Source organism: Delphinapterus leucas, chromosome 1 (assembly GCF_059928025.1).
Source record: "Delphinapterus leucas isolate spDelLeu-1000000601 "Yukka" chromosome 1, BTC_Dleu_Yukka2, whole genome shotgun sequence".
In the NCBI taxonomy this organism is placed as follows: Eukaryota; Metazoa; Chordata; class Mammalia; order Artiodactyla; family Monodontidae; genus Delphinapterus; species Delphinapterus leucas.
Window position 1 is genome coordinate 157310928 of NC_143129.1, and position 25338 is coordinate 157336265.

The 25338-nt window shown below is 38.0% G+C and overlaps 1 protein-coding gene across 10 annotated transcripts in view; it reads left to right on the forward strand.

The window, feature by feature from the left end:
• SCMH1 (Scm polycomb group protein homolog 1) overlaps positions 1-25338 on the forward strand; it is a 188144-nt gene that overhangs the window by 135705 nt on the left and 27101 nt on the right. For 9 of the 10 annotated variants that reach the window (XM_089895178.1, XM_022575414.2, XM_022575415.3 and 6 more), the window contains 2 exons: positions 8978-9210; positions 13016-13142. In XM_089895178.1, the coding sequence (XP_089751304.1) occupies positions 8978-9210; positions 13016-13142 (360 nt within the window). Of the gene's footprint in view, positions 1-3993; positions 4010-8977; positions 9211-13015; positions 13143-25338 lie in introns of all 10 variants that reach the window. The other variant, XM_089895192.1, reaches the window with a different exon arrangement.

Here is a 25338-nt window from a genome sequence, read left to right on the forward strand (position 1 = left end):
ATTTGGGTTTGTCTGATGTTACCTCATGATTAGATTCAGGTTATACATTTTTGACAGGAAGGCTCTGCAAGTGATAGTCTTCTGAAAGCATTGTATTTGGAGATACATATCACTTATCCTAACTGCAGATAGTAACCTTGATTACTTGGTTCACATAGTATCTACCAAGTTTCTTCACTTCATTCCTTTGTAATTCGTTAATAATCTTGCAGGTAAATACTCTGAGACTATAAAGATCCTGTTTCTCCTCAGACTTTCACCTGATAGTTTTAGCATCCATTGATGGGTGTTGCTTGAATCAGTTATTGCCCAAATGGCTATTTTATAATTCCCTCATTTCTTCTACGTTTGTTAGTTGGGGTTCTACTGTAAGCAAGGGTTTTTCCTTCTCTATTTTTTTAATTTATTCATTTAGTTACATAATTATGGACTCTTGATTCTTATTTTATTCAGTAACAATTTTTTATTGTCATTATTTGTTTTGATGCTTAAATTGCCCCAGATGTAGCCAGTGGAAGCCCCTTGAAGTTGTCTCATGTGTCCTTTTGACATGGCCCCATCATTGTTTTCTGACCAGTGTGTTCCAGGTTCATCTTCCCTATCCCGGTCCATACCCAATGAATTGTGATTAATTGTATAAAGATCTACTCCTAACCATGGCAAGATTGTGCTCCTCCAGGACAAGAATCATGTTGGGTTTTTTCACCTTAGATAATTGGCTAGCCTTGACACTTAGCATTTTCTAAATTTTCAATGAAAAATTTAGCTGAAATTTACTGATGTGGTCAAATTAATTAATATAATTTGAATTGCCACTTCCTGGGCTCCTGAAGGAAGAGAGATTGCTTCCTTCCTCCTCAGCTACATGAGAGAATGTGTGCAGAGAAGACCCCTAAGACTAGAATCATGCCTGGCTCTGCCACTCTTAACTTCTCTGAGGCTTGCTCTCCTTACTTGTCAAAGGAGAGGATAATGTCTGCCTTCACAAGATTATGAAGGCCACATGAAATTACAAGTGTACAAGAATTTTGTCTAAGTATTGTTGGTTAAGAGAGTAATTCCGTCAACCTTAGTAGCATCAAAATGTGTTGGAGAATATTCCCATCTCTCATCTTTCTCTGAAGTAGGACAGACATTAAATTACTTAATTATTTGCATGTGGAAAAATAAGAAAAGATTGTGTTTAAATGACAAACTCAATGTCACACCATAAGGGACAGAACTAGAATTAGACCCCTGGTCCCCTGACATCAACTCAATTTTTTTCCAACTAGGATAATTAAGTTAGAATGTGGCAGGACAGGGCTCCCTGATAGGGAAAACTTCAAAATCCTGGAATCCCTCAGGATAGCTTAAGAAATCCATTATTAAGAAGCTTTTAAATTAGTATGAAGCTTAATCTCGCTGCTGGCTACTCATACATGAACAGCATGCCCTGATTTTTCAGAACCGTTAAATATAATTGGTTCGTTTCTTCTGTCTGTATCTTTCAGGCCAGAGAGAGCAACCCCTTTGCCCGTTGGTGTCATGGACTTTTATTTCTAGCCTTAAGGGAAAAAAGAAGAAAAACTGTTTTCCGACACTTAGAAAGCCAATTAAAGCCCTGTTCAGTTCTTCTTTTACATCTGTTGACTTCCTTATTATACAAACATGTGCTGGGTACCAACTAAGATCTCAGCACCTTACCATGTGACGCTAGGAATTCCAAAGTAAATCATCTTCCTCACTGCTCAGCTCAGATTCCGTGTTTGTTACTGGAGGTATATGGGGCAGTCTTGGGGTTTATACTAATCAAGTTAAACATTTGGCATGTTCAGTTACTCAGTCTTAAGTGTGGAACAGGTAGAGAGTTGGATTGGAGTTTTTTCTAGGCAAATGTGTTGGAAAAAGAAGGGCAAGGAAGTGATTATAATTATAGATCAGTGGTTCTCAAACCTTTTGGTATCAGGAAACCTTTATATCCTTAACCCAAAAGAGCTTTCATTTTGTGGGTTATCTATATCACTATATTATAAATTAACACTTAGAACTTTTTAAGACATAAGAATATACAGGCACGCATACCATTAGCTGTCAGAGTGATATCACACTTGTAGCATCCTGAAAACTCTACTGTGAGAGAATGAGAATGAAAAATGCAAATAATGTTTTAGCATCATGAAAATAATTTTCATCTCATAGACCTTCAAAAGGGTTACTAACCATATAACATTTTATTGATAAAAATGTGTCCTATATGTGTCAATTACATTGGTTGGTTAATTTGTTATTTGGTTATCTATGTTAATTAGTTATTTATGTTATTAGTTGTTTAATTGTGTTATCAAATATTTTCTATCCTTGTTGATTGTTTTTCACATTCTTGACTTATCAATTACTGAGAGAAATGTGTTAAAATATCCACTGCATAATTATGGATTTTTCTGTTTCTGCTTTTAGTTATTTAAACTTTTGCTTTTATATTTTGTATTATTAGGTACATATAAATTTAAGGTTATTATAGCTTCCTTTTGAATTGACTATTTTTTGCTATAATTATCATTTATAAGTAATTTTAATTCATTTCATTTCCACTTTAACTGGAGTTTTTTTTAATTGAAATATAGTTGATGTATAATATTATGTTAATTTCAGGTGAACTACATGGTGATTTAACATTTGCAGACATTAGGAAACGATGACCATGATAAGTCTGGCCACCATCTTTCCCCATACAAAGTTATTACAGCATTATTGACCATATTTCTTATGCGTGCGTGACATCCCCGTGGCTTATTTTATAACTGAGGTTTTGTGCCTCTTAAGCCCCTTCACCTGTTTTGCCACACCCTCCGCTGCCCTCCCATCTCTCAGTCACTAGTTTGCTGTCTGCATCTATGAGTCTGTTTTTGTTTTCTTTTGTTTCTTTTGTTTAAATTCCATATATAAGTGAGATCGTCCAGTATTTGTCTTTCTCTGTCTGATTTATTTCACTTAGCATAATAGCTTCTAGATTCATCCATGTTGTCACACATGGCAAGATTTCATTTTTTTTTTATGGCTGAGTAAATATTCCATTGCACGTATATACCACATTTTCTTTAGCCATTCATCTGTCAGAGGACTTAGGTTGCTTCCATATCGTGTCTACTGTAAACAATAATACAGTGAACATTGGTGTGCACATGCCTTTAGAATTAGTGTTTTTGTTTTCTTTGGGTAAATACCCAGAAGTGAAATTACTGGATCGTATGGCAGTTCTATTTTTAATTTTTTGAAGAACCTCCATGCTGTTTTCCACAATGGCTGCACCAATTTACATTCCCGCCAACAGTGAATGAGGGTTCTCTTTTCTCCACATCCTTGCCAACACCTGTTATTTGTTCTCTTATGGGTAATAGCCATTCTGACAAATGTGGGTGGTATCTCATTGTGGTTTTGATTTGCATTGCCCTGATGATTAGTGATGTTGAGCATCTTTCCATGTGATATTTCTTTGGAAAAATATCTATTCAGGTCCTCTACCTATTTGTTAATTGGGTTATTTTTTGGTTTTTTTTTTTAATTTTTATTTATTTATTTATTTATGGCTGTGTTGGGTCTTCGTTTCTGTGCGAGGGCTTTCTCTAGTTGCGGCAAGTGGGGGCCACTCTTCATCGCGGTGCACGGGCCTCTCACTATCGCGGCCTCTCTTGTTGTGGAGCACAGGCTCCCGATGTGCAGGCTCAGTAATTGTGGCTCACAGGCCTAGTTGCTCCGCGGCATGTGGGATCTTCGCAGACCAGGGCTCGAACCCATGTCCCCTGTATTGGCAGGCAGATTCTCAACCACTGCACCACCAGGGAAGCCCGGGTTGTTTTTCTGATGTTGAGTTTTATGAGTTATTTGTATATTTTGGATGTTAACCCCTGATTGGATATATCATTTGCAAGTATCTTCTCCCATTCAGTAGACTGCCTTTTCGTTTTGGCGATATGAATTGACTGTTTTCTCTTGAGGAAATGTCCCTTTTAGTCTAGTCATACTTCTTGTATTAGGACTGTCTTGTCTGATATTAATATAGCCACTTGCACTTTCTTTGGTTAATGTTCACAGGGTGTATATTTTTCCATCTGTTTGTTTTTTATCTTCCTGTGTCGTCATATTTTAAGTTTTCTTATTTCAATGCCATCTTATAAACAGATATAATCGGGTTCGGTGAGGGGGGCTTTGGTCCTGTATGTTAATTTTTTCTCATTGTTTTATTCAAACCACTTGTATTTAATGTAATTATTTATTTGGGTTTAAGTCTACCATTTTGCATTTTGCTTTTTGTTTTCTCTTTGCCTAAGTTCTCCCTCATTTCTTTGTTCCTCCTTTCTTGCCTTCTTTTGGATTAATCGAGTGTATTTTATTATTCCATTCCTCTCTCCTTAGCTTTTAGTGATACATTCTTGTTATAATTTTTTAACTAGTTAGAATTATACATCCTGGACTTATTAAAGTTTATCTTTAATGAGCACTCTAGACACTCCCCAAATAATGCAAAGTTCTTAGCAAATTTTGGCTCCATTTACCCTCCCACTTCCATCTTTTGTGCTGTTGCTTTCATATAATTTACTAATACAGTTGACCTTTGAACGATGCGCAGATTAGGGGCACCACCCCCTTGTACAGTCAAATCTGTATGTAACTTCACAGTCAGCCCTCCTTATCCGTGGTTCCACATCCATGGATTTAACCAACTGTGGATCATGCAGTACTGTAGTACATGTTTGTTGAAAAAAATCCACATACAAGTGGATACACACAGTTCAAACCCTTGTTTTTCAGGGGTCAACTATACATATATTATAAACCCTACAAGCCATTTTTAAAATTCTTTTTCTAAATTGTCAATATTCTCTTGTATCTATCCACATATTTACCCTTTCTTATGCTCTTCCTTCCGTCCTGCAGTTGTATTTTTTCCATCTGTGATTACTTTCCTTCATCCTGAAGAACTTTGTTTTTATTTCCTGTAGTTTAGGTCTGTTAGTGACAAATTCTCTCAGCTTTGATTTTTCTGAAACAGTTATTTCACCTTCATTTTATTAAAAAATTTTAATTGTTTGAAAGATTCTTTAAATTCTGTAGTGCTTTACAATTTTCAAAAGTTTCACACAGATGATTTTTTATAATTGCATGGTAACCCTGTTTCTTCCCCCTACCCCTATATTGCCCCTCCCCTCCCTTACTGGTAATCACTAGTTTGTTCTCTATATCTGTGAGTCTGCTTCTTTTTTTGTTTTATTCAGTAGATTGTTGTATTTTTTAGATTCCACATATAAGTGATATCATACAGTATTTGTCTTTCTCTGTCTGACTTTATTTCACTTAGCATAATGCTCTCCAGGTCTATCCATGTTGCTGCAAATGGCAAAAATTTCACTTTTTTATGGCTGAGTAGTATTCTGTTCTATATATATATAGAATATATATCACATATATATATATACCACATATATATATACCATATATATATATATATATATACACACACACACACCACATCTTCTTTATCTATTCATCTGTTGATAGACACTTAGATTGTTTCCATACTATTTCATCTTCATTTTTGAAGGGTATTTTCACTGAGCATAGAACTCTAGGTTGGCAATTTCTATATTTTAGCCCTTGAAAACTATCATTTAAAACTATCGCTTCTGGGCTTCCCTGGTGGCGCAGTGGTTGAGAGTCCGCCTGCCGATGCAGGGGACACGGGTTCGTGCCTCAGGCCAGGAAGATCCCACATGCCGTGGAGCGGCTAGGCCCGTGAGCCATAGCTGCTGAGCCTGCGCGTCCAGAGCCTGTGCTCCGCAACGGGAGAGGCCACAACAGTGAGAGGCCCACGTATCGCAAAAAAAAAAAAAAAAAAACCTCGCTTCTTACTTTCATAGTTTCTATTAAAAAGTCAATTGCTTCTGTAAGAGTAATCCTTTTCTCTCTAACTGCTTTTAAAAATTTATCTTTGTCTTTCATTTCACTTGTATTTTATGTATTTTTTTTTCAGCCGTTTAACAGTGATGTGTTTTGGTATATTTTGGGTTTTTTTTTTTTTTTGTATTTTTGCTGCTTGTGGATTGCTGAGCTCTTTTTTCATTAGTCTTCAAATATTGCTTTTACCTCATTCTCTCTGTCTTCTCTCACTGGGATTATAGTTACTCATATTTTGGATCTACTGACTGTGTCCACATGTCTCTATTGCTGTAACCTGTTTTTTCCATATTTTTGCTTCATTTTGCATGTTTTCTATTGATTTTTCTTCAAATTCAGTAATTCTTCTTCTGGGTCTTGTCTGCCCTTAAATCTATCCAATGAGTTCTTAATTTTTAATATTGTATCTTTTATTCTAGTGTGTCCATTTAATTTTTTATATAGGTTCCAGTTTTCTGTGAGTATTACTTATCTTTTCTTACATTTTGTTCATCTTTTCCTCTACTTTTTAAAACCATATTAATTATGGTTATCTTAAAGTCTGCTTCATTATCTGGATCATACATAAGTCTTCTATTGTCTGTATTTTTCTTGATTACCAGTCACATTGTTCTGCCTCTTTTGATGTCATGTGTATATACATACACACACGCACACGCATGCACCCACACTGGATATTTTATATAAAAGAACTGTTGAGACTCCAGCTGATATTTTCCATCAGAAAGAATTCTTCCTTTCCTCTTTCCTTTAGGCTAATAGGATAAGGGCCTGATCCCCTCAGTCTAATCATGGATTGAGCTAGTTCAGATCTGAATTGTACCTATGGTTCACATCCATGTTCCTTGCACCTGGGCCCTCTTGGGCTCTCGACTGAGAACCTAATGGGTCTCCATCTTCATAGTCCTGAAAAACTGCAAGAGATTGTCCTACCCTTGAGAGGTTTGGGGCTTGGTTCTTTGACTTTTCAGTCCTTACAATTTCAAAATATGGCATTTATCTTGAAGATGAGATCAGGTGTGCTAGAGGTAGACCTCCTCCTTCTAGTGGAACCTTGTCTCCTGAAATCACAAGATTATAGCAGTTTTCACTCTGCCTTTTTAGAAGCTCTCAGCCTAGCTTTGCAGCTCCAGTGTGCAGGCTCAGAACTCAGGAAATGTCCCTTGGGAAAAACTGGCCACACAGATGGAACTCCTCAAGTTCCAATCTGTCACAGAGCCTCTCTGATTTTTCTTTCCTCCAGTGGAGCTCCTCTGCACAGGCCAAGCCTGACTGTCAGTTCATGCCCAAATTTGGCAGATGTCCTCAGGAAAGTAAACAGTGTCAGCTACTTCAGGAACCCTCTCCACCCAGGTCTGGAATTCCAGTTCATCTAACCCTCACGATTTTTACAACAATGCAATGTCTTTTAAAGATAAGTTATCTGACTTTGTCTAGTTGTTGCATCAGCAATGTTACACTGTCATGATCTATAACATCCTACCTGGAAGCACAAGAAATACCATCTTCTACCTACCCACTGTAAATAGTTTATTAACTTGTCCCCTCCCAGAACAGCCAGAGTGCTCCTTTTAAGTACACCCAGTCACACCCTGCTCAGAACCCTCCAGTGGCTTCCCTTTAGACTTAAAATAAGTTTGGATTCGTTTTCATGGTCTACAAAATCGCACACAATCTTATTACTACTCCCTTTCTAACCTTATCTCCCACCACTCTCCCCTTCGCTCACTCAATTCCAGCTATACTGACCTCCTTTCCATTTCTCAAACACGTTAACATGTTTCCATCTCAGAATCTTTGCACTTGTTATATACCCTCTACTTGGATGTTCCTCAGATCTTCATAAGGCTTTGCCTTTATTTCACTTGGGAGCTCTGTGCAAATGTCACCTCCTCAAAGAGGACTTTCCTCACCCCTCTGTCTCCTTACCTTGCTTTAGTTTCAATCATAGCACTTACCTAACATTATACTGTATACTTACTTGCCTATTTTCTGTCTCCTCCGACCAGGAGGTAAGCTCTGTGAGAGTGGAAACTATGTCTGTTGTGTTCACTGTTCTCCCCCAGTGCTTCGATTAGTGCATAGGCTGTAGTAAGTGCTTAATAACTTTGTGGAATGAATTAGATACCCCTTACCATGAAAAATTCTCAATTAAGGAGAAGAAGAATGATTGGAGTAAAGCTGAAAGTACTCTAACATAGGTGTCTACAGAATGTTTTGGAGTAAGTGGAATACTCATGGAGTTGGGACATAGTCAGACAAGGCCTCAGTAAGGAGGTGGCCCTGGAGCTGAGTGTTGAAAACTGAGTACTGATGTATGTCTGACCAGGAAGAATAGAGAACTCAACATATATGAACGAATTGGTGTTCAGAAAACAGAGCAGCTAGAACATGGGGGTGGGTGATAGGAAATGACATCAGACATAACTGGAGAGCAAGGCAGGGGCAGAGTCACAAAAGTCTTTGGATATCAGGATAAAGAATTTGGACTTTACCTTAAAGGTAATATGGAGCAAAGATTTTTAAGGTAAGGAAATATGCTATCAGATGTATATATTTCCATGTGTTTCACTACTCTTCACTGCAATAATCACACTAAAACTTTAAGTAGATTGATATAGAAAATCCCTGATTTGGTTGTCAGGGCCCAGTTTCAAAACGTAAGTCCTTATCCCAACTCACTGTATAACCTAGGGAAGGCATCATTTCCTCTTCTGGGCCTCAGATCTTCATTCTTAGCAGGAGAAGATTGTAGGTAAGATCCATTCCATCTCTGAGCCTGTGTTTATATGCTTTAACTAGATTCCTTGGGGAGAACAGTTTAATTTTTTCTGCATCTGCCAGAAATAATTAAAACTTCCAATTCTGGCCAATCAAAATTCAGTTCTCCTCTGAGATTTTCTAACATTTAGGTCAGATGCCAAGAAACTAGCTTCCTGGGATAAAACTATCCAAGCAGAAGTAGCAAGTCTTTTTTTCCCTCTGGCTGGGATGGGAATGCAAGTGGGAAGAGGGGGTGTTAGAATGAGTCTTTTTCTTGCAGTTGTGATTCCAAAGAATCCCTATCCTGCATCCGAGGCGAACACTGAGAAGCCCAGCATCCACAGCAACACCAAAACTGCCTTGGAGCCTCAACCAGGGCAGAGGGGGCGTAAACCAGGAAAGAAGCGGGGCCGGACACCCAAGCCCCTAATTCCCCATCCCATCTCTACCCCGTCCAAGTCAGCTGAACCTTTGAAATTCCCAAAGAAGAGGGGTCCCAAACCTGGCAGTAAGGTAGGTAAAAATGTGGGTTTGCCAGCACGGAATAAATGGTTTTAAAGGGGTAACTCATCCATATCCATCCATCTTAGAAAGGGATGTGTCTGGCCCTATTCTCCACCTTGTGTATGCTTTTAAGAAGAATCTCCTATATTGTCATCCCTACTTTAGCTACTTACCTGGGAGTTGGTAATGTTACAGATAAGATAGTATGGATAAGAAATAAATTTTTACTTTGAAAGTTACATTCATGGGAATTCTGGTCTAATATCTTCCATAGATGGAAGGCCCTGCTCCTAATTGTTTTTAACCTACCCAGAGTGGATGCCCAGGTATGTGAACAGAAAGAGAAAAGTGACTCTGTAAATGTATTTATTTTTCTGTCCCTGTACCTTCTTTTAAAAAAAAAAAGAAAAAAGAAAAGAAGAAGAAAAAAAGAAAATTATTGAATATTTAGTAAGTATCAGGCTCTGTACCTGACACCACTATATATCACATGATCTTCACAAAACCCTTGGAGATGAGTAGTGTTCATGTTATTAAATAGTCAAATAAGTTGAGACTTAAAGATGTGAAATGACTTCCCTATGGTCACATAGCTAATAAATGGCAAAGGCTACAGAGATGGGTCTCCAGATCTTCTAGTTCTAAGGTCACTGCTGCCCTACCACATATTCACTCTCTCACATTTCCTGAGGGAGGTTAACACTTACCTCTGGTGTAGGAAAAGACTGCTGGGTCGAGCTTCACTGAGCACTGTTACTGAAAGTATCACCTTTTAGTCATGACCAGTTCTCCATGTGTATCTTCCCTAGGGAAACCATTGATATGAAACCTACTCAGCTGCTTCTCTAGGGCTTCCTTTGGCATCACCTTCTTTCTCCACTCACTTCTTAACTATCAGGGAATTTCTCTGCAACTCCCTCCCAAACTAGACTACCTGAGTTCCAGTTTAGAAATGATACCCAGTTCTCCCTAGGCATTCCTTTCTAATTTCATAAGTTCCTCCCTAGGTTTGGTTGGTTGGGTGGGTTTGTTTTTTTTATTAGCTCCAGCTGACCTCAGTCCTTCTCGAATATAAGCTCTTCAAGGTCAGGAATCTAGTCTTTTTTTCTCTTTTTCTTCTGCAGTGCCCTATATCCCAATCTCTTGGGAAATGTTCAGTATATGCAAGATGGATGGATGGATGCATGCATGGATGGATGGATGGATGGATTTTAGTGATGATGTTCCAATTGAGATTATCTTATTTATTGGTTTTGAATTCTTGATGTCACATCCTAATCCTTCTATGTAACACATAATGCTCCTGATCTATTACCACCAACCCCAAACCCAGGTGTTCATTTTTGTGTCCATTATGGTCTTCTCATTCTCATGTTGTGGAGGAGAGGCTGAAGGCTCTAAAGATTCCAAGGCCAGAGAAGTCATCCTTTTGACGATGTGAAGGCACCTTGATAGATTAAAAACAGAGAAAACTTGTCTCTGAGGTTCCAAAGACAGAACGAGAACCAATGAGCAGAAACTCAAGCAGACAGGCTTTGTCTCAACATAAAAGGAACAGTTAAATCTATTTCAAAATGCAAGTAGTGATCTCCCATCACTAGAGGTATTTCATCAGGTACCAGATGACTACTGGGAGGGATGTTTTCAAGGAGTGGAAAGTAGAAGTGTTAGATGGATAGTTGGATTAAGTAACCTTTAAGATCCTTCAAAACCTAAGAACTATGATTCTCTGATTGCCTCAGCTCTGCTTTCTCAGGAAGTCCTAACATAGTAGCCCAAGTCCTCTTTCTTTCCAATCCTCCTGATAGCAGTAATTCTCATCTAATACTGTACTTCATGGCATGGCATTTGACTCCCTAATTCCCTTTCCTGTCCTTTTGCCTATTCCTGTAAGTGTATATACCTTTACTTATAACCCTCATGTTCATTTTTGAAGCCAAGTGGTCTTGTGACAAGAGCATAGGCTTTGAAGCCAGACAAACTTAGATTTATATCTCATCTCCAATTGTTACCACCTGTGTGACTTTGGGAAAGCTTTGAGTACGGCTGTGAGCCCCAGCTTTCTCACCACTAAAATGGAGTTGCGTTAACATATGAACAGATATAATACATGTAAATGCACCTATCTCAAAAGGTAATAAAGCTTTACATCTTTCTGCTTTTTTCTACAATATTTGGGAACCTAACTCACCAGGTTTGTTTCTTCAGGGACCCCATGAAGTCCTACCACCAACTCAATGAAGTTGAACTGGTATTTCCTTTCTTCCCTGACTCATTGCTTATTTGGATTTTTACTTGTGGCAATATCAAAAAATGAGAGGAAATATCCATATCCTGTGTGTGCGTTGAATGTTCTGTAAGAGTTTGCATGACTGCTTTCACAAGCAGAGCCATCCTAGAAGTCAGTCAGGTTTATACAGCTCCCACAGTGGACCCTACATGTGACATTCAGTGGGAAGGGATTTCTGGATCTCAGAAATGGTTATGTTTTCCTTGCATTCAGAAAGGCTTTTACAAAAATTGTTTCTTGGAAAAAGCCTTCTGAGATCTCTCTCCCTCAGAGATTGCCTGGACCAGCATAGAGGAGATACTAGATTGTTCTCAAATCATTTTTATTACTTCCCCCATTATTGGTATTCTATACTGTATGCTTCATTGAAAGACATTTATTGACACTTATCATATGCCGAGTACCATGTAGGAATGGCAAACAGAATCAGACCCTCAAGGAGCGCCAGGCTAATAGGGGACACCAGTATGTAAATATATATTGGCAATACACTGTGATAAATGCAACAATACCAAGTACAGAAATAGCACAAAAGAGTAAAGCTTATCCAGAAAAGCTTCCTGGATAAACAGATATTTATAAGGAAAAAAAAAAAAAGAAAGGGTATTCCAGGCAAAAGGGATGGTTTATTATTGTAAAGGCAAGGACCAGGTAAAACTGCAGGTTTTGAGAGAACTACTATAGTTAGAGATTACTGGAGTATAAGGTTTAAGATAAGAAATGACAGGTAATAAGCTGAAGGGGTAGGCAGGGGAAAGTAGTTTGTGGAGTTAGGGGAAGGGAGGTTTCCATTTTTCAACAGAGGGAAACAAACTAATGTTAAAGTAGACTTAAGCCACAGCATTTTTTTTCCTTTTTCTGCTTTTTTCTGTCTAATAAAGAACCTGGACTTCAGATGATAATATTGAATACAGTAGAAAAGATAGTGAATTAAGCTGTGGCTATACAGAAACCCAGACTCTTATACATATTTATTAAACATCTGCTGTATTTGCAGCTTTGGGCAAGACGCTGTGTGGAAAAAAATATATATCATAGGATATCACTTATAGGTGGAATCTGAAAAAATGTTACAAATGAACTTAGTTGTAACACTTTTAGGAAACAGACACACAGACATAGAAAACAAACTTATGGTTACCAAAGGGGGAAGTGCAGGGAGAGGTCAATTAGGAGCTTGAGATTACCAGATACACACAACTATATATAAAATAGGTAAACAACAGGGTCCTACTGTATAGCACAGGGAACTATATTCAATATCTTGTAATAACCTGTAATGGAAAAGAAACTGAAAAAGAATACACATATATAAATATATAACTGAATCACTTTGCTGTACACCAGAAACTAACACAACATTGTAAATCAACTATATATCAACTGTAAACAAAAAAAAAGATTAAAACAGTCCCATCCACAAATGTATTTCAGTTTCACGCGTGAATTAAGTACTAAGCATAGAGGAATGAGAAGACAAGTTACCTATCATGGGTAGAAACTTTTCCCCATCCATTTTGACAGAGGAAACCTCGGACTTTGCTGAACCCACCACCCACCTCACCAACAACCAGCACCCCTGAACCGGATACCAGCACTGTACCCCAAGATGCTGCCACCATCCCCAGCTCAGCCATGCAGGCCCCCACAGGTAAGAGCAGATCACAGTATTAGCTGCAACAAGCCCCAGGCCCCAGTGTCTATACTTTCTCTTTTACTGCACCAATAATTAGCCCCCTATCCATTTATAAATCTAAACAGAATCTTAAAAAAAAATTTTTTTTAACTTTGAAATAACTTCAGAGAAACCTCCATTCTGTCAAAACAATCAAAGAAACTTGGGTAGATGTTCTGTGAACTCAGTGTTGGGGATCTGGGGCATGGGGGTGGGGTGGACATGGGGCCAGCACCAGGAGCTCCCTGGCCCAGTTTGTAATTATACCCATCCTTTCCAGTTTGGGGTGCTCCCTCTTTAGTGATCCCTTCCAGAACCCTTCCAGCACAATAATAATTCTGCCACCACTCATATATGTATGACACTGCTCTGTTTTTTTTTTAACGTCATTGATGGTGGCAAATCTTGGTGCTGTGAAAGTATTTCAGTGCTCGTTTGATTCAAAGCAAAATCTTGTAACTAAAGTGGGTGCGTAACCACCTGGGTTGTGCGTACCTGTTCCCATTTCGTAAACTATATATGGAGGTAACTCTAAAAGAGCTACCCCTTTAGAATAGATAAACATAGATATACAGCCTCCCTGTGGGGTAACTAAAAAGAACAATACTCATTTTTTATGTCTAAGATACATATGTGAAACCTTACTTTTGTTACTCTGCAGATACTCCATCTTCTTAGGGAAATCTAAGCAATTGGAATGATCCCCATGGAAGTTAGGGTAGTCTTTTTCTTAGGAGCTGAATTTGTCTCCACCCAAATCCTAGAATGTTAGCACTTGACGGGAAGGCCAGCTATAGTTTCCTCCCCAAATAACCTTTGGAAAACAACAGAGCCTGCAGTGGCATTTATGTCCAGCTCTAGTCAGGGTACTATCATGTGATTTCTCCAAATGTATCTTATGCATCTAGCCCCAGCTAGTTACAGGGTTTGCTTAGTCCAAAAGTGTCATTAGATTAGTGAACAAAGCTTAGGAGCTTTGACCCTAAGCTCCATGGAAGAGGAAGTAAAGATAGATGAACACCTTGGTGAAGATACTGATTACATTTTCCAGCCTCATGACACGCCCCCTAGGTGCCTGCATACCTGCTTGGTTTACTCCATATCCTTCTAAATATCACTTAGGTGCCTGGATGCCTTTTTAACAAAACCTAGAAGATTCATAGCAGTGGGAGCTTCATGACTGTGCCTCACTTTTCGGTTTAAATGATGTAGACCATCTCTTCTGGCAGTCTTGAAGCTGGCAATCCCTCCCTTGGTCTGAATCTCATAGCCTAGGAAAAGTGGCAACTTGACTTTGTATCCCTGTTTCCTGTTCTTGGCCAGGCTATCACAGTCTTGACTGATCACTGTTTCACCACCCCAGTTGGACCTTTGCTCTTTCTGTGTGACCTTGATGTCACTTCCTTTTCTGAGCCTCAGTTTCCACACCTATACAACGATATGATTAGTCCAAGTTACCTTTATAGACCCTTCAAATGTTAACAATAAAAGCTATTATAGGGACTTCCCTGGTGGCGCAGTGGTTAAGAATCTGCCTGCAAAGGCAGGGGACATGGGTTCGAGCCCTGGTCCGGGAAGATCCCACATGCTGGGGAGCAACTAATCCCGTGCGCCACAACTACTGAGCCTGCGCGCCTAGAGCCCATTGCTCCGCAGCAAGAAAAGCCACTGCAATGACAAGCCCATGCACTGCAATGAAAAGTAGCCCCTGCTCACCGCAACTAGAGAAAGCCCACGTGCAGCCACAAAGACCCAATGCAGCCAAAAATTAATTTTTTTTAAAAGCTATCATAGATTGAAAGCTGTGTGCTACACTATATCCTTTATTACCAACCTTTCAGGGTTCTTTTAACTGCACGACACTTTTTAAGAGTTATTTTGATCAGAGTTATATACATGCTAATAGTTTAAAGGAACAATAGGCCTACAAGAATTATTACAAAAACAAGATGAACAGTCCCCTCTATGCCCCTGTCATTTACTTCTCACCAAAGGCAATCACTTTTAATTTAGCTGATTCTTTTATTTATCTCCATATATGTAAGTGGAATGTTTATATTGCTTTTTTTTTCTTTTTTTTAGCTTGAGGCATTTTCAACTGACAACACGCTTTAACTCTTCCTTTTCTTTTTTTTTTGGCAACCCAGGATTTAACTCTTCATCTCCTTACCCGTTACCCACCCACACATGCTTGTGTATCTTAATACTATGATATTATAATTGTGATTAGATTGAAATTCATTCATTTGCATTGTTACTTGTTATAGGCTATTTTCAGTTGAACTGTAGAGTACTATGATTACTTTTCCTTTATTGTACAAAATTTTGTTTTAGAGTAAATCTTGATTTCTTTGTTATGTGTTTATTTTGCTATATACTTATTAACTCAGCCTTAAACTCTCTTACTGCCATATACATCTTTCTTTATGTTCAAGCACGTTTTATATTCTATCCATTTCAAACTCTAAAAGAAATCTCTTCTGGAGCCTTCTGAGTTCCTTGACAACCTCTTCACCTCTCTTTTGTGTTATCCCCAGTTTGCTCCTTCCCACATCTTTATTTTCCCATGTAATCTTTCTTAAATTTATATCTTTCGTTTTGTGTGAAACCTGTTTATTCCCTTTGAAGCTTCTCTTCATCCCCATTATTCTGAAATTTCACCTAGGATGTATTTTTACCTACCATGTGGACACATAATGTGCCTATTCCATTATTTGACTTCTTGAAACTTTCTTAAATTCATCAATGATTTTCTCCCACTTTTTCTCTATTCACTGTTCCTGGCATACATGTTATTCAGATGTTGACCCTCCTGAAGTTGTCCTCTATATTCTTGACCCTCTTTATTCTTATTCCTATTCTCTTTGTCTTTTTGCTCAACTTTCTTCAAGCTTTCCTCAACTCTGTCCTCTAAACTTTGTATTGAGTTTCTTGTTCCTGGCATTTTGCTTGTAAAAGTGTCATTATTTATTACTCTAGTGGCATTTTCCAAAGGGTATTTGGTAGAAAACCAGTCTTGCAAAATGCTCTGCATAAAAGGATTTTACATACATTTAGGAACTTGGTCACATACATTTAGGAAAGCCTTACACTCTGCTTACCCGCTCTTGGATGTTTGCATTGGCTATGAAGAACTCTTTTTTGTTTTCTGAACTTTTTACTGGACTGTTTTTTTTAAGTACAGGAGGTACAGAGCTTTCCCGTATACCCCCTGCTCCCACACATGCATGGCCTTCTCCATTACCAACATCCCCCACCAGAGCAGTATGTTTGTTTCAATTGATGAACCTGCACTGACACATCATTATCACCCAAGGTCCGTAGTTTACCTTAGAGTTCTCTCTTGGTGTTATACTTGCTATGGATTTTGACAAATATATAATGACATGTATCCACCATGATAGGATCCTACAAAATAATTTAACTGCCCTAAAAATCGTTTTTGCTCTGCCTATTCATTCTTTCCTCCCCACTAATCTCTGGCAATTACTGACCTTTTTACTGTCTTTATAATTTTGCCTTTTCCAGAATGTCATAAAGTTGAAATCATTCCGTATGTAGTCTTTTCAGATTGGCCTTTTCACTTAGCAATATACATTTAAATTTCCTCTGTGCCTTTTCATGGCTTGATAGTTCTTTTTTTTTTTTTTTTAGTGCTAAATAACAACATACCATTGTCTGGCTATACCAATAGTTTATTTATCCGTTCACCTACTGAAGGACATCTTGGTTGTTTCCAAGTTTTGGCAACTATGAATTACGCTGCTATAAACATTCATGTGCAGGTTTTAGTGAAAACATAAGTTTTCACTTCCTTTGGGTAAATACCAAGGAATGCGATTTCTGGATCACATAGTAAGAGTATATTTGGTTATGTAAGAAATTGTCAAACTGTCTTCAAAGTGGCTGTATCATTTTGCGTTCCAACCAGCAGTGAATGAGCGTTCATTTGTTGCTCCACATTCTCGCCAGCATTTGATGGTGTCAGTGTTCTGGATTTGGGCCATTCTAATAGGTGTATAGTAGTATTTCATTGTTGTTTTAATTTGCATATCTCTAATGACATGTAGAGTAGAGCATCTTTTCATATACTTATTTTCCAGTTGTGTATCTTCTTTGGTGAGGTGTCTATTAACAACTTTGGCACATATTTTAATCAGGTTGTTTGTTTTCTTATTGCTGAGTTTTAAGAGTTCTTTGTGTATTTGGATAACAGTCCTTTATCAGATCTGTCTTTTGCAAATAATTTCTCCCAATCTGTAGCTTATCTTCTCACTCTCTTGACATTGGCTTTCACAGAGCAGAAGGTTTTAATTTTAATGAGTCCAGCCTATCAATTATTTCTTTCAGGGATCCTGCCTTTGGTGTTATATCTGAAGTCACTGGCATACCCAAGGTCATCTTAGTTTTCTCCTATATTATCTTCTAGGAGTTTTATAGTTTTGAATTTTACATTTAGGTCTGTGATCTATTTTGAGTTAATTTTTGTGAGGGGTGCAAAGTCGCTATGTCTAGGTTCCTTTTTTTGCATGTGGCTGTCCAGTTGTTTCAGTACTATTTGTTGAAAAGACTGTCTTTGCTCCATTGTATTGCCTTTGCTCCTTTGTCAAAGATCAGTTGACTGTATTTGTGTGGGACTATTTCTGGGCTCTCTATTCTGTTCCATTGATTTGGCTATTCTTTTACCAATACCGTACTGTCTTGAAGTTGGGTAGTGTCAGTCCTCCAACTTTGTTCTTTCCCTTCAATATTGTGTTGGCTCTTCAGGGTTTTTCCCTCTCCATATAAACATTAGAATCAGTTTGTTGATAGCCACAAAATAACTTGCTGGGATTTTGATTGGGATTGCCTTGAATCTATAGATCAAGTTGGGAAGAATGGACATCTTGACAGTATTTTCTTATCCATGAACATGGGGATATCTCTCCATTTATTTAGTTCTTTCTTGATTTCGTTTATCAGAGTTTTGTAGTTTTGTAGTTTTCTTCATATAAATCTTGTACGTACTTTGTTAGATTTATACCTAAGCATTTTATTTTTGAAGGTGCTAAGGTAAATGGTATTGTTTTTAATTTCAAATTCCACCTATTCATTGCTGTTATATATGAAAGTGATTGACTTTTGTGTATTAACCTTATACTCTGCAGTCTTGCTGTAACTGCTTATTAGTTCCAGGAATTTTCTTTTGTCAGTGCTTTTGCATTCTCTACATAGACAATCACGTCTTCTACAGATAAAGGGGGTTTTATTTCTTCCTTCCCAAACTGTACACCTTTCATTTCCTTTTCTTGTCTTATTACATTAGTTAGGACTTCTAGTACAATGTGGAAAACTTGTGGTAAGAGGGAACATCCTTACCTTGTTCCTGATCTTAGTGGGAAAGCTTCTAGTTTCTCACCATTAAGTATGATGTTAGCTGTAGGGTTTTTGTTGACGTTATTTATGAAGTTGAGGAAGTTTCCCTCTCTTCCTAGTTTTCTGAGAGTTTCCATCATGAATGGGTCTTTGATTCTGTCAGATGTTTTTTTCTGCATCTATTGGTATCATGTGATATTTCTTCTTTAGTTTGTTGATGTGATGGATTACATTGATTTTCAAATGTTGAATCAGTTTTACATACCTGGGTTAAACGCCATTTGGTTGTAGTGTATAATTCTTTTTATATATTGTTGAATTCAATTTGCTCGTATTTTGTTAAGGATTTTTGCGTGTATGTTCATGAGAGATATCGGTCTCTAATTTTCTTTTCTTGTGAAGTCATTGTCTGGTTTTGGTATTAGGGTAATGCTGGCCTCATAAAATGAGTTAAGAAGTATTTTCTCTGCTTCTGTTTTCTGAAGGAGATTAGAGAGAATTGGTAAAATGCATTTTTAAATGTTTGGTAGAATTCTAGTGAATCCATCTGAGCCAGATGCTTTCTGTTTTGGAAGGTGATTAATTACTGATTCAGGTTCTTTAATAAATATAGGTCTATTCAGATTGTCTTTTTCTTTTTGTGTGAGTTTTGGTAGATTGTGTCTTTCACCAAATTGGTCCATTTCATCTAGATTATCAAATTTGTCAGCATAGAATTATTCACAGTATTCTTTATATTACCCTTTTAATGACCATGGACCTGTAGTGATCCATCTCTTTCATGTCTGATATTAGTAATTTGTGTCATCTCTCTTTTTTCTTATTAGCATGTCTAAAGGCTGATCAATTTTATTGATCTTTTCAAGGAAGCAGCTTTCCTTGATTTTTCTCTGTTGACTTCCTGTTTTCAATTTCATTGATTTGTGCTCTCATTTTTATTATTTCTTTTCTTATGCTTACTTTGGATTTAATTTGCTCTTCTTTTTCTAATTTCCTGAAGTGGAAGCTTAGATTATTGACTTTAGATCTTTCTTCTTTTATAGCGTATGCATTCAGTGCTATAAATTTCCCTCGATTCACTGCTTTGGCTGTATCCCACAAATTTTGATAAGTTATAGTTTCATTTTCATTTAGTTCAAAATATTTTTAAATTTCTCTTGAGATTTCTTCTTTGACCCATGTGTTATTTAGAAATGTGTTGATTAAGCTCCAAGTATTTAGGGATTTTTCACTTATCTTTCTGTTACTGATTTCTGGTTTTATTCCATGGTGGTCTAAGAACAGACATATTATATGATTTCTGCTCTTTTAAATTTGTTAAGTTGTATTTTATGGCCCAGAATGTGGTCCACCTTGGTGTATGTTCCATGTGAGCTTGAGAAGAATGTGTGTTCTGCTGTTGTTGGGTGAAGTAGCCTCTAATATCAATTATATCCAGTTTATTGATGGTGCTATTGAGTTTAACAGTGTCCTTACTGCCTGCTGAATCTGTCCATTTCTGATAGAGGGATGTTGAAGTGTCCACCTGTAATAGTGGATTCACCTGTTTCTCCTTGCAGTTCTATCAATTTTTGCCTCCTGTATTTTGATACTCTGTTGTTAGGTGCATACACAGTAAGGACTGACATGTCTTCTTAGATATTTGACCTTTATATCATGTAATGCCCCTCTTTATCTGTGATAACTTTCCTTGCTCTGAAATCTGCTCTGTCTGAAATTAATACAGCTACTCCCACTTTCCTTTGATTAGTGTTAGCATGGCATATCTTTCTCCATCCCTTTACTTTTAATCTATATGTGTCTTTATATTTAAAGTGGGTTTCTTATAAACAACATAGAGTTGGGTCTTGTTTTTTGATCCAGTTTGAAAATCTCTTTCTTTTAACTAGTTTATTTAGACCATTGACATCTAAAATGATTATTGATATAGTTGGATAAATATCTACCATAATTGTTAGTTTTCTATTTTTTTGCCTTTGTAATTTGTTCCTATATTTGTCTTCCACTCTTTTTCTGCCTTTTGTGGTTTTAACTGAGCATTTTATATGATTCCACTTTTTCTCCTTTCTTAGCATATCAGTTATATTTCTTTTTTTACTTTTTTAAATGATTATCCTTGAGTTTATAGTTATATTATAACTAATCCAAGTCTGTTTTCAAATAACACTATACCACTTCACAGATATAATAAGAATCCTAATTCCTCCTGTCCATCCTTTGTATGATTACTGTCATTCATTTCACTTAGACATAAGTATGTATAAGCATGTACATATATATATACATAAGCATACACAAATACATCATTGCTATTTTTATTTTGAACAAACTGTTATCTGTTAGATCAGCTAAGAATGAGGGGACTTCCCTGGCTGTCCAGTGGTTAAGACTTCACCTTCCAGTGCAGAGGGTGCAGGTTCAATACCTGGTTGGGGGTCTAAGATCCCACATGCCTTGTGACCAAAAGACCAAAACATAAAACAGAAGCAATATTGTAACAAATTCAATAAAAACTTTAAAAATGGTCCATGTCAAAAAAAAATCTTTAAAAAAAAATAATAAGTTCTTATTTTGCCTTCACCTGTTCTGTCTCTGATGCTCTTTTTTTTGTGTAGAGCCAAGTTTCTGACCTATGTTATTTTCCTTCTCTCTAAGGAATTCCTTTAACATTTCTTGCAGGGCAGATCTACAAGCAACAAACTCCATCAGTTTTTCTTTGTCTGAGAAAGTTGTTTTGTTTTGTTTATAAATTTATTTATTTATTTGTTTTTGGCTGTGTTGGGTCTTTGTTGCCACGCACGGGCTTTCTGTAGTTGCGGTGAGCAAGGGCTACTCTTCGTTGCGTTGCGAGGGCTTCTCATTGCGGTGGCTTCTCTTGTCGCGGAGCATGGGCTCTAGGCGCATCACTGTGCCACCAGGGAAGTCCCTGAGAAAGTTTTTGTTTCTCCTTCACTTTAATTTTTCAAGGGATAGAATTCTAAGTGGGTGGGTATTTTCTCTCAACACTTTAAATATTTCACTCCCTTCTCTTCTTGCTCACATAGTTTCTAAGGACGTAATTTTTTATTGTTGCTCCTCTATAGGTAAGATGGTTTTTTTCCTCTGAAATCTTTCAAGATTTTTTAGCTTTGATTTTCTGCATTTTTGAATGTAATATGCCTAACATGTAGTTTTTTTGTGTCATTTATCCTGTTTGGTGTTCTCTGACCTTCCTAATCTGTGCTTTGGTGTCTGACATTAATTTGGGGAAATTCTCTGTCATTATTGCTTCAAATATTTCTTTTATTCCTTTCTTTCTTCTCCTTCTGGTATTCCCATTATGTGTATGTTACTCCTTTTGTAGTTGTCCCACAGTTCTTGGACACCCAGTCTATTCTGGGTGGAGGCTTTTTTTTTTTCAGTCTTCTTTTTTCTTTGCTGTTCAGTTTTGGAAGTTTCTATTGAGATGTCCTCAAGTTCAGTGATTCTTCCCTTGGCTGTGTCCAGTCTACTAATTAGCCCATCAAAGGCATTCTTCATTTCTGTTACAGTGTTTTTGATCTCTAGCATTGATTTTTTTATTTTCTTAGAATTTCCATCTTTCTGCATACATTGTCCATCTCTTTTGCATGCTGTCTGCTTTGTCTATTAGAACACTTAGCATATTAATCATAGTTGTTTTAAATTTTTAATCTAATAATTCCAGGGACTTCCCTGGTGGCGCAGTGGTTAAGAATCCGCCTGCCAATGCAGGGGACACGGGTTTGAGCCCTGATCTGGGAAGATCCCACATGCCGTGGAGCAACTAAGCCTGTGTGCCACAATTACTGAGCCTGCGCTCTAGAGCCCATGAGCCACAACTACTGAGCCTGAGAGCCACAACTACTAAAGCCCGCACGCTCCACAACAAGAGAAGCCACCGCAATAAGAAGACCACACGCCGCAACTAGAGAAAGCCCATGCGCAGCAACGAAGACCCAACGTAGCCATAAATAAATAAATAAATAAAATTTTAAAAAATAATAATAATAATAATTCCAACATCCCTGCCATGCCTGAGTCTAGTTCTGATGCTTGCTCTGTCTCTTCAAACTTCATTTTTTTGCCTTTTAGTTTACCTTATAAATAGACCTTTAGTAATAATGGTAAGATATGAGGGGAGGAGAAGTATTCTATAGTCCTATGATTAGGTCTCAGTCTTTCGATGAGACTGTGCTCTTGGACTGTGAACTTTACCAGTGTTTCTTAGTCCCCCTCATGCCCCTTAGATGGGGCAGGATGGCTGGAGGGGGCTGCAGTTGGTTATTTCCCTTCCCCCAGGTAGATTAAGCTCTGATCAAATCCCAGCAGATTAAGTTCTGGTAAAATAAGTTCTCCTGAGGGTAGGCCTTGTTAAGAAGGACAGAATGCTCTGGCATATTTTTAAATGGCTCCTTTTCTCCCCTCCCCCTGCTGGAAGCATGAGGGCATTTTTCTCCGATATTCACTGTGAGAACCTGGTCGAGCTTCTAGAGGTAAAACTCACAAAAGTGTGGGACCACCCCCACCCCATGAGTGGATCCCCCCTGGAGTTTTTAACTCTTAGACTTGTTCACACAGAGCTTCCAGTAGGAATTCTATAGTTTAGATTTTCCTACCTCTGCATGAGTTCCTGTGGCGGTTTCTTTTTAGTAAATTGTGAGTCTCTGTGTTCACCTGTCTGTCTCTTGGTGGGGGGCAGCAGTTTGCCCTGTGACCTCAGTTCTCTGATGGATCTAAAAAGGATAGTTGATTTTGCAGGTTGTTCAGCTTTTTACTTGTTGTCAGGATGAAGTGGCTACTTCCAAGTTCCTTCCACGCTGGACCCTTCTCTGAATCTTTTCTTCAGCCTCTAATTCTGATATCATGGATGTAGTAGAAAACCAAAACATGACAATATACAGAAATATCTTTATGACCTTAAGATTGGGAAGGATTTTTAAAATAAGACAATAAGCATAAATTAGAAAAAGTATATAACCTTTATATTCCTGGAAAAGGTAATATCAGTATATTCGACTGTACTATAATTAAAGCAGAGGCAGCTCATCTCTCTTCCACATTGCATCAGTTGAGGTGGTTCAGCTGGGGCTGTTGGATCCACTTCCAAGGTGATCCATTCATGCGGTTAACAAAATTGGTGCTGGCCGTTGGTTCTTCTCTGCACGGATGCCTCCAAAAGGTATCTTGGGCTTCCTCATCCCAGGGTGACTGGATTCCAAGAGCAAGTGTCTCAAGAAACAGAAAGTGGAGGCTACCATTTTCTTAAGGCTTGAGCCCCCAAATCAACAGAGCATCATTCCCATATCATATTCTATTGATCAAGCGGTCACAGAGCCCAGATTCAAGAGAAGGGGAGTAGACCCCACATCTTGCTGGGAGGAGGGTCAAAGAATTATGGACCATATTTTAAAACCACATCAGTCCACTTTCTGGACATAAGTTATTTACATTTTTACCACTTGGAAGATTTATTCTTCCCCTTGCAAGATTCCCCATTAAAGGTCTCATCCCTTTACAACATTGGGCTCCAGATCTGGCATCTCATCATCTAAGTCAGATCCAGGTGCAAATGAGACCTCTCAGGTGCAGTTTCTCAGATATAGCTCCTTGAGTGTAGTTCTTCTCAGACCAAAGACCTGTGACCTAAAGAAACATGTTGTCTACTCCCCACATACCCAGCATACGGTGATGGGGTAGGCATAGGATAACTTATAGATACATTCATTCAAAGGGGAAAAAACCTGGAGGCACATAACAGTCACTGGTTTATAGAAATTCTGAAATCCAGCTGGGCATATGTTGCCAATTTCTTAGTTAGATCCAATACTACTTTCTGGGAGTTGTTTCCATGGCTCTTTGGTTTTGTCCTCTGAATCATCCTTCCTTTTCCATAGGAAATCTGAGATTGCCTTCTCAGTCTTCCTCCTGATTGTAAAAGGTTGGGGGTTCAAAGAATTCTTTCCATTTTGTACCATCTCTGCCCCTTTTAATCTGAGCTAGCAATGCTTCTGCCAGAATGATTCTCTTAGAAACTTGAGAATAGAAGCCTAAAAGGTCTTAAGAAGGCTGTCAGTGAGGGCTTAAAGGAAAGTGAGGAAAATCTTATTGGAAGATGGCGGACAGGAGACACCTGCTAGGTAGTGATGGAAACACTGTCTGATAACACTGTCACCTGCAGTAACATGGAACTAGGAAATGTACCTGATGAACTCAGTGAAATGTAAGGAGATTTCCAGACAAAGTAATGAAGTGCCACCTGGCTTCTCACTGCCTATGATAAAAATGTAAGATGAGAGAGATGAGCTTCAAAAAAAAAAACATAGCAAATAAAAAAGTCCAGGACTCACAGTCTGGAAATGCTTCTCATTTCCAGTCTCTCCAGAAGGCAAATAGTCCTAAATTAAGAAAGGGTCAAATCCAGAATGGGACAATAAAAATCTTTTGTTAAGATGTCAGAATGATTTAAGACTATGCTTCATAGTCTCTTTCAGACCAAAAGGCCCTCTAAAAATCGTAAGGGCAAGTCTCACAGATACTCTTTCTTAAACAGTAAGATTTTTACGAATCTTAAGGGCATTGTCTCACAGCAGCTATACAGGAAGCCCAAAGTAGAGAAGGTCTTATCTTCAAGAGATTTGTGATTGCGGCTTTTAGCTAATGAAGTAAATTTCAATAGTGTTCATAGAAAACCCCCCAAGTTTCATTCTGGTGGAAGCATTGCCACCTCAGACTAATAGCGCCAGAGATAGTGCAAAATAGACTAGTACAGAATCCTTTAGACCCCAACGTTTTACAGGCTTCTATTTAAGGCCCTTTC